We start from the raw sequence: 9084 nt of genomic DNA on the forward strand, positions 1-9084 counted from the left end.
TGGCCGTCTTTATCCCGGTCGTATTACTGCTGTTGCTGCTGCTGCTGCTCGTAGTAGAAGTAGTTGTAGTGTTGTTGGATGCGCGGCGACCAGAGCAAGGGATGTGGATGCCCAGCGACGGCAGCGAGAGCGACTTGCGGCGAGTGTTGTAGCCCATGACGAGAGAGAAGAAGAAGAGAAGAAGCGAAGAAGAAAAGAAGATCCGTAATAAAAGAAGGAGATAGAAGAAGAAAAGGAGGAAGCAGAAGAAGCAGAAGAAAGAGAGAGAGGAAGAAGAAGAAAAGACGGAGAGACCAAGAAGGAGAGCAAGAAAGAAGGAAGAAAAAAAGGAAGAAAAAGAAAAAAAAAGAAAAAAGAGAGAAAGTCGAAGGTTTTTTCTTGCTTTTTTCTTGCTTTTTTTTTATTTCTTTTTTTTTTTTTTTTACTTGAGACTAAGCTTGAAGGGGAAAAGAGGCAGAAGAGAAGAGAAGAAGAGAAGAAGAGAAGAAGAGAAGACGCTGTTGAGTGGAAGAAGAAGACGATTTGATAGTTGAAGTTGAAGCAGAAAAAGAGCAGCCCCTGAGCCCCTGAATATTACTTACTCTCTTCTATCATTCTATTATTCTATCATTCTATTATTCTATTATTCTACTTCTTCTTCTACTATTTGTAATGGTCTCCCGTCCAACGACTAGTCTCGCTGTAAGTTTCTTCTTCTGCAGATACTAAGAGCAGTCGAGTAAATCCCTGCAGCGGTCCCAGCCTTAGCATGTATCACTATAGGCCAGTCAGAGGCAGGCTGATAGTCAGACAGGACTGTAGTGCAAGTACTTCGTATGTAAGACTGGGACTGACTGGAGCTCGCTTGGTCGCTGGAGAGACGGGCAGCTCAGGGGCTCCTGGGCTCCTGGGCTCCTGCACTCCATATATCACTTTTATATCTTCATCAGTGCAGTTCCTGGCCGGTGGCGAGACGGACAGACTTACTTTGGCTTCCTGCTGGAGAGGTCAGATAGACAGGTCACTAGCCTTAGCTGGAGACTTGAGACTGCTACTCCTGCATTAGACTGCTCAGCTTCTCTGCTGCTGCTGCTTCTTCTTCTTCTTCTTCAAGACGTACTCCCAGGTCGTCCCCAGATGGTACCGTCTCGCCTCAACCACCTCCAGCCCGCTCTGCCTCACGATCTCGCCAATGTCCCGGTTCCACCAGCAGCCGTGGCGGTCGGCGTGGGCAGCGGCCAGCCCGTCCAGCAGTCCGTTGAGCCAGCCATAGTGGCCCCGTCCATGCTCCAGCAGCAGGATCCTCCCGTCGTCGCTGGTCACCAGCAATTCTCCCAGGTGTTGCAGCAGTTTGACTGGCTCAGGGTGCGAACACAGGCCCATCGTCTGCACCACCGTGTCGAACTTGGTCCCCTCGGGAGACTCGACCTCGCCCATCGCATCCTGCGCCAGAAAGACCGCTGCTGCCTTGCCCTTTTCCCTATTGCTCCCCATCGCCTCGTACTTCCATCTCGCAATGTCCACCATCTCGGGCCACAGGTCGATAAAGGTCACGCTGCGGCAGCCCAGCACCGCTGCCTTGCCGTCCTTGTCCACCCCTCGTCGCTCGCCCAGCAGGTAGTATGGTAGATTGCGCCCGGTGCCCACGCTGACCTCCAGGACGTGGCCGCGGGCGCGCTGGATAAGGTCACGGCGTCTCTTGCCCATTCGCATCGTGCGCTCGGCCAGGTCGACGTCGCCGTCGTACTGGCCGGCCGTCGTGCGGTAGCGGTCAGATACGTCGGTGTCGACGGCCAGCTTGCTGCTGAAGGCCCGCGCCTGGCGGTAGGTAGTGTACAGATAGCTCCCGTAGGCGGACAGGGCGAACATTCCCGCCGCAGTGACGGTCATCACCACGGGGCGGACGCGAGGTTGGCCCTTGGGAGCGGCATTCTCGGTGGTTTTGGTGACTGTCTCTTGCTTTATTCTGCGTCCTGTCAGTCATGGCCAGTCCATTCGTAGGAGTAGTAGAAGCAGAAGTAGACGTACCGGCGCAGAGGAGGGTTCTTGGGCAGCGAGAGAGGCCGGCGAGCCTGCAGCAGCACTCTCGACGGGCGCATCTTTGGCGATGCAGAACAGAAGCAGAAGCTGGAAGTGGAAGCCTTGGGGGGGTCGAGGAAGAGCAGAATTTGCCGTTAGTTATCGATAAGCCATCCTTGCTATCTCCATCATCAACATCAACATCAACTTCAACATCAACTTCTCTACTTCAACTTCTCTACTTCAACTTCTCTTCTCTTCTCTTCTCTCGGATAGACTGCTGGACAGCTGCTAGTCCCACCGCTCCTGGCCAGTCGGCGCTACCGTCACTCACCATGGCCGCCATCTCCACTCTCGGCATCTCGCCTGCCGCCGACTTCGCAGTGAAGGCTTTGACGGCCACTTTACAAGATCACGCCAGACAAGACATCCCAAAAGACACCAAAGAGAAGAAGATAGACTGAAGACAGTCCAAGGTCAGCGCTGCCTGCTTTACTGACTACTGCTGTTAACATGTCTCCAGACCTGCCGAACCACATCCTCATCGTCGGCGGCGGCGTCTTTGGCTGTGCGTCCATCGTCTATCTCGCTTCACACCTCCCTCCCCCCTGATCAGCATCAAGTACTGACGATATTACTGCAGTATCAACGGCTCTCGCCCTCAGCCGCCGTCACAAGGGCTCTATCACCCTGCTCGAGGCTGCTCCGGCCATCCCCAACCCCCACGGCTCCTCCGTCGACTCCTCGCGCATCCTCCGCGCAGACTACGCAAACCCAGCATACGCCCGCCTCGCCCAGCAGGCCCTCACCCAGTGGCGCTCTACTCCCTGGGGCCACGATGGCAGATACAACCGCAACGGCCTCGTCTTGGTCGCGTCGTCTTCGTCTTCGGGCGACCATACCTACGTGCGCAAGAGCTACGAAAACATCAAATGCCTGAGCCCAGACGCCGTCGAGCTGCTGCCCACCGCCTCAGACGTCCGTCGCGTCGTGCCTGGCTACGGAGTCGCCGCTCACGTTAGCGGAGGCTACGTCAACTGGGACTCCGCCTGGAGTGACGCCGAGTCGGCTATCCGGCATGCAAAACACCTGCTCGACGAGACCGGCAGAGTCACCTTTCTCTCAGGCCAGGCCGAACGCCTGATCATCGACCACAGCAACAACAACCAAAACCAAGTAACCGGCGTTGAACTATCAGATGGCAACCGAATATCTGCAGATCTGGTAGTGCTAGCTACCGGTGCATGGACCGGGAAGCTAGTCGATCTGCGCGGCAGGGCAGAAGCCACCGGACACCCCCTCGCCTACCTCCCTCTCACAGACGAGGAGCAGCGCCAGCTCAACGACATGCCCACCGTCCTCAACCTGTCCACGGGCATGTTCATCATCCCCCCGCGCAACAACGAGCTGAAGATCGGACGGCATGGCTACGGGTATCGCAATCCAGTGCGAATCAACCACCCCACTGCCTCTTCTGCTCCCGTAGAAGTAAGCCTGCCTCTGCATGGGACATCCGTTCCTCTCGAGGGCCAACTAGCTGCCCGCGCCGCGTTAAGGGAGATGCTGCCTGCCCTGGCTGATAGGCCCTTCTCCAAGACGCGCGTATGCTGGTACACAGACACGTACGCACTCTCTCTCTCTCCCACTTTACCTAAGTTACTTAACTTCCTCCTGCCTCGCTGTATCATTCCCAGTCAAAATAGTTCTAACGTCGTTCAGGCCCAAGGGAGACTTTATCATCTCCTACCACCCGGAAATTAAGTCCCTTTTCATCGCAACAGGGGGCAGCGGCCATGGATACAAATTCCTCCCTGTCCTCGGCGACAAGATCGTGGACGCCATGCAGGGCATCCTAGACTCCGACCTTGCTCGCCTGTGGGCTTGGACGGACAATCCGGTGACCACTCCTGCCGGTGGTCTCGGGGTGGTGTGGACTGAAGACGGCAGCCGGTCCGGCGCCAGGGGCATGCTGTTGGTCGATGAACTGGAGAAGAGCACCAACACCAGCCCCAGCAACTGCCCCAGCAACTGCCCCAGCAACAGTACCAACGATAATAGTGGTGACGCGAAGGTGATAAGCAAGTTGTAGCCTGCATAAGCTTGTTATCTGCATGCAGGCTGGCTCCAGATTGGGACTGCTGTCCGACTTCGCTGTGTCTTGTGCTTCCTTGCTGCGTGATACGAACGATCTGCAGGAACCGTTAATTCATCCCAACGACTTTATTTCCTCCAACTAACTGACTTAACTAATATTTACTTATTCTACATTCCTTTTACTTTACAGCTTCAGCTGAGTTGTCGGAGCTACCTATCTCTTTCCCCGCCCGCCCGGTCACCCACTCCTGCGAAGTTCAGCTCAGGTCTTGTCTCGACCATGAAACGAAACATGCGTCAAAACATTAATATATCTCTTATTGCTTTTCATGTGATATTACAAATTTACAATCAAAGTCGATAGAATTAGATAGCATGACTGTCAAATACCTTGCTTGAGTCTGAGTGGTTTAGCTATTTGTAAGTACGTACTTAAGAGAGGAAGAAAACCGCCCCATGCATGCCACGGCATCTCTCGAGACAATCTAAGATGATAGCAAAAGAAGCTGCTTGAGCCTCAGGAAAAGAAAAAAAAAAAAAAAAAAAAAGGCAGAGAAACAAGAAACAGAAAGAGAGAAAAAAAAAAAAAGAGAAAAAGAAAAGGAACTTACTCCTCCTAGCGCTCGATTCCTTTTGTTTCGTTTCCTGCTCCCATTTGCTCGCTTCCCCCAGGGTTGACACCTTTACACCCCTGGTCCTGATCCGTCTCCGTCTCCCCGTCTCCCCTTGCCCCTACCACCCGTAAACTTTTGTGCTCAAGAGGAAAAGGGCCGCAAAGCAAGTTTTAAAAGACACACGAATGCACAGCAGGCAAGCAGGTAAAGGTAAAAAAGGCAGGTTGAACGCTTGTAGAATTCTGAATACGAGGACCGGGGTGGTTATTCTTTGGAACAGCCACTTTGATCAGTTTATTTTCTTCCTGTCCTTGTAGTATTTTTTTGTTTTTCTGCTTTCGTACTGGTGAAATGCAGTTGATGGAGTAAAAGGTTTAACTGTTCCGCATGCAATCACTTAAGTTATGGTGTTGTGTTGCGAAACCCCTCGGATTGATAAATATAGGGGGGAGACGAGAGCGTAGTTGGTCAACATAGATAAAACGACCCCACGAAGGGGATAATTGGTGTTTGCGTGAGAGAAAGGGAGAGGGAAAATAAAAAAAGAGACATTGACCGGCACCGGCACCTTAATGCACCCATCTGGTAGAAACCGTTAGGAGAAAAAAAAAAGTTGAGAAAAATTGTGTAAAGGAGAAAATAAAAGGGACCTTCATCTCTAGAATAAAAGTCAGAGAGGTAAAAAGGTGTGTTGATGTCCGGTTTAAGTCATTTTTGCTGTTAGTCGTTGCCCATTAGGAGGCATTAAAAAGGTGATTTGAGTTGCGTTCTCTTTTGTGAGGGGGATATCCGCAAATAAACAAACCGAGCGTCAGGTCGCTAAAACGCCGTGTAAATGCAATGAGTAGTAAGAGAGGGAAAAAGGGAAAGGGAAAAAAATGACAAGGAGTCACAAGTTGTGCCTTTCGAGGTGGATGGATGGGATAGATGGCATCATCATTCTGTTTCCACTGCATGCACCGTAACCATGACCTTTGCTTTTTTTTTTTTTTTGGAGATGAACAAGGTATGAAACTGTTAATACAAGGGCAGCCACTTGATTGGGGCGTCATCAACGTGACTCAGACTTTTCTGAAATCTATTGGAATATGTTAGGTACGAAGATACAAGAGGCAATGAATGGTAGTAAAACATACCAGTCAAGACGGGATATATCATCTCGAAAGCTTGATATATCTCTTCCCTAACCTTGGCGCCAGTGAGCACGATCTTACCGCTGACGAAGATGAGCAGTACGATCTTCGGCTTCATCATACGATAGATCAAGCCCGGGAACAGCTCTGGTTCATAAGAGCTGAAGTTGTGATGTCGGCTGGCCAAGCCTTCCAGACGGATCGGGAACTTGATGTCGCATGACCCGACGATGTTCTGGATCTTAAAGTCCGTGAACTTGGCATTGAACCCGAGTTTCTGGATAATACGAGCGTATTTCCGAGATGCGAGCTTCGAGTCGTCCTCCGACTTTGCGCCGGTAACGACCATCTTGCCGGATGCGAAGATCAGGGCGGTAGTCTTGGGTTCTCGAATGCGCATGATCACGGCGGCAAAACGCTGTTTCCGTCAGCAAACCCTTGTGCTTCATTCTCAAACCACAAATAATTTATATTTTACTTGTGTGTGTGAAAAAAGTAAACAAGCGACTTCGCCAGCACCAACCTTTGGATTGTACTCCGCGTTTCTGGCGTGGAGGGCGATGGTCTTGAGATCCAGTCGGCAATCAAGGTTGACGGTAGCAACGATGTTTCTTCAGAATGATAATTCTTGCTTCAGCATTCTGGTGGGCCAGAAGGGCAAAAACCACAAGGGGAGACGGTGGGTGTAGACTTATTGTATACACACCACGACCACCCCCTGCAGGCATGTTCCAAAGAGCAGAAGATCATAATGCACATGAGAAAAAGAAGATGGGAGAAAAGTTTACTCACTGCAACGTTGGTACAATGCCACTCACGCCGGGCCCAGCTCCGGGGGTCGCAACGGGGGTCGCAGGCGTGCCACCGCCAGGACCGCTGCCGTTAACATGCTGAGGCTGATGAGGCTGTTGGGCACCGTTGGCCTCTTTCTCAGAGGAAGACGGAGGAGTCAGTTCGCCAGCACCACCTGGGAACGAGAGCGAGGCGGGCGAGGTGAACGCCTTGGCCTGCTGCGCAGTTGCAGGGTGGGTCGTCAAGGAATCCATGATTGCGATCTCCGTTGACGTTACAAAGTTATATCGAGATGCCTCGACACTGTCTGCTTTGGGTATGGCTTGAAGTTGTTTTGATGTTTTTGTTTTGGTAAGCAACAATGACAGTCAGGTGACCAAGTTGATCTATTCAACCTAGGCAACTGCAAATATTAGTCAGCATCAGACCCCTCTGTGAAGGCAGCAACATCAACAGCAACAGCAACAACAGGAACAACAAGGCGCCAACAGAGCCGGACAGCGAGGTGTTTGTTGCTGGTGAGTGAGGGAGGAATGAGAGGGCTCTTGAGAGGGCTTTTGAGTGTGTGGTAAAATGGGCCTACCGTAAAATGAAAGACTGAAGGGTGATGGGAGATGAACAAATGAATGCCTCCCCCAGAAGACGATGATGATATGAAGAACTACCACCCGAACTGGCGCAAGTCAGCGATGCCATGGTGAGATGACGGAGAAGAGAAGACCAAGTCACGATAAAACAGAGGCGAAGAGAGCGAAGATGGAGCATCAAACATGAACATCAAATAAACTAACTACCTTTTGGATACGCAAGAGTTGTACGGGAAGATCTAGTATATTAGTAAGAGAGTGTAGTAAAAGGAGCGGTGGGCAGGTCGGAGCCGCAGCGCAGGACGCGGAAAAAGAGAGTAGCGGCGGAGAGAGAGAGAGAGAGAGAGAGCGAGGCGAGTCGCTGAGATAAGCAGGCAGTGCCAAGAAGGAGATGAGGCTTCTGGTTGGTGGGCGTGAGGTGGTGGGGGCTTTTTCTTCTTCTTCTTCCGTCGCTGAGTCTCTCAGTCCGTTTCGGGGTTCGAGCAAGAAAGTGTCGCGAGCAGCAGAGCGAAAAAGCGGGCAGAAAAAGAGGAAGAGGCTGTCCCTTTTATACTTCTTGCCTGCCGCCCTCCGCCAGCGCCTCGGCCCACGCACTCCCCCCGCTTAGCGCCACGCACGCCCCTTAAAAATTGCTTTTGAAGGCGTCATGGGTGGGGCTCTTGCCTAAAGGAGACTAGCGTCTGGCCAATCACTGCCGATAGCCTGCGTCTTGGCGACGTGCTTCGCCTGCCTTGCCACCCCTTTTTTTTTTTGCTGTTGCTCGTTGCTTCTTCCAGCGTCTGTACCTTCACTGCTATGAGTGAAAAGACGAGCTGCCTGGCAGTGACAAAGAAGAGGACAGCTGGTCAAGAAGCAGTGACAGCCAGTGGGCGTTGGACCTGCGGAGTCCTCCGTCGTCGTAGCGGGCGCGGTGGCAGCAGCCGATCGCAGTGAAAGAGCGCAGCAGTGGGCGAGTGACTGGCCAATGATGGGTATTGGTATATACACTCTCGCAGGCAGCAGTTGAAGAGACTAGCTGGGTTCACAACCAGGCTATGTGGTTGCCCGAGGACAGGCTCGCTTTGTGAGACCGTGGACGCGTAAAGCGAACGGAGACGCGCTGCGCTGTGACCGTGACTGGGGCCAAGCAGGTACTTACTCCATCATCCATACTTTCTCTGCAGTACGTACGGAGCGTGGTTGACTTTTGCTGCGCGAGCCAGAAGAAAGAAAAGCCAAATTACGTGGAAGTAGAAGCAAAAAAGAAAAAAGGGAAAAAGGATGTCTTGAAGGGGAAGGGAAGGGGGCTGCTTATATAAGAGACAAGTGAAACTTGAGCCGAGGATGAAGCGCTGGTCACGGGATCGCCTCTTCCAGACGAGGCAAGTTAAGCGATGACCATCACCTGACCGCTGACTGGCTGGCTGCGTCGGCTTGCCTCGGCTTAACTTCCCTGCCGAAGGTTCCGCCCAGCAGCTTCTTTTCTTCTCTTTTCGGAAGATTACCTCCTACGCCTTCAAAGACGGAGCATCGCGCCGACGACCGCTTGTTTTTAGGCCACGCAGTTTGACGAAACAACGCCGGCCTGGGATAGCTTTTTGTCTTGTTGTTGGATACTGGATCAGGACAAAGGAGACGAGTCTCTGACGAGCGAGCACGGTAATGGCCTCCAGGTCTGCGGCGCTGCCGTTCGCCTTTGCGCGCAGGGAAGCTTGCTGCGCCGCCCCCGCATGGAGGAGGGCTACCCCGAATAGAGCTGCTGCTGCTGCTGCTGGGCTCTCACAATACTCGACGAGTGCGCCGGTGAGGAGGAGGGCGGTGCAGAGATGCATTGCAGCACAGAAGACAGGATTGGCGAGGTTCCCAGGCCAGCAGCAGAGGTCTTTC

At 52.5% G+C, this 9084-nt stretch overlaps 3 protein-coding genes across 7 annotated transcripts; 1 reads left to right on the plus strand and 2 right to left on the minus strand.

The window, feature by feature from the left end:
- Positions 1-643: 643 nt before the first annotated feature.
- TERG_00274 (uncharacterized protein) lies at positions 644-2255 on the minus strand. Its single transcript, XM_003238237.2, has 2 exons — positions 2008-2255; positions 644-1945 (listed from the first exon to the last, which is right to left on the minus strand). The coding sequence occupies exons 1-2, from the start codon at positions 2076-2078 to the stop codon at positions 1051-1053; spliced, it is 966 nt and encodes a 321-aa protein (XP_003238285.1). The 5' UTR covers positions 2079-2255; the 3' UTR covers positions 644-1050.
- Positions 2256-2511: 256 nt separating this feature from the next.
- TERG_00275 (uncharacterized protein) lies at positions 2512-4311 on the plus strand (the record flags this gene model as incomplete). Its single annotated transcript, XM_003238238.2, has 3 exons — positions 2512-2566; positions 2642-3620; positions 3718-4311. The coding sequence occupies 3 exons, from the start codon at positions 2512-2514 to the stop codon at positions 4085-4087; spliced, it is 1404 nt and encodes a 467-aa protein (XP_003238286.1). The 3' UTR covers positions 4088-4311.
- Positions 4312-4680: 369 nt separating this feature from the next.
- On the minus strand, positions 4681-7822 carry TERG_00276 (TATA-box-binding protein). Of its 5 annotated transcripts, none has more exons than XM_047749061.1 (6): positions 7426-7822; positions 7215-7292; positions 6632-7034; positions 6363-6450; positions 5843-6257; positions 4681-5784 (listed from the first exon to the last, which is right to left on the minus strand). In XM_047749061.1, the coding sequence occupies exons 3-6, from the start codon at positions 6883-6885 to the stop codon at positions 5768-5770; spliced, it is 774 nt and encodes a 257-aa protein (XP_047605040.1). In that variant the 5' UTR covers positions 6886-7034; positions 7215-7292; positions 7426-7822; the 3' UTR covers positions 4681-5767. The 5 variants fall into 5 exon arrangements, with proteins under 5 accessions (XP_047605040.1, XP_047605039.1, XP_003238287.2 ...); XM_047749060.1 differs by having other exon boundaries at positions 7215-7304; XM_003238239.2 differs by having other exon boundaries at positions 4681-6257; positions 7215-7304.
- Positions 7823-9084: the final 1262 nt, after the last annotated feature.

The sequence above is a fragment of the Trichophyton rubrum genome (genome assembly GCF_000151425.1).
Source record: "Trichophyton rubrum CBS 118892 genomic scaffold supercont2.1, whole genome shotgun sequence".
NCBI classification, from domain to species: domain Eukaryota; kingdom Fungi; phylum Ascomycota; class Eurotiomycetes; order Onygenales; family Arthrodermataceae; genus Trichophyton; species Trichophyton rubrum.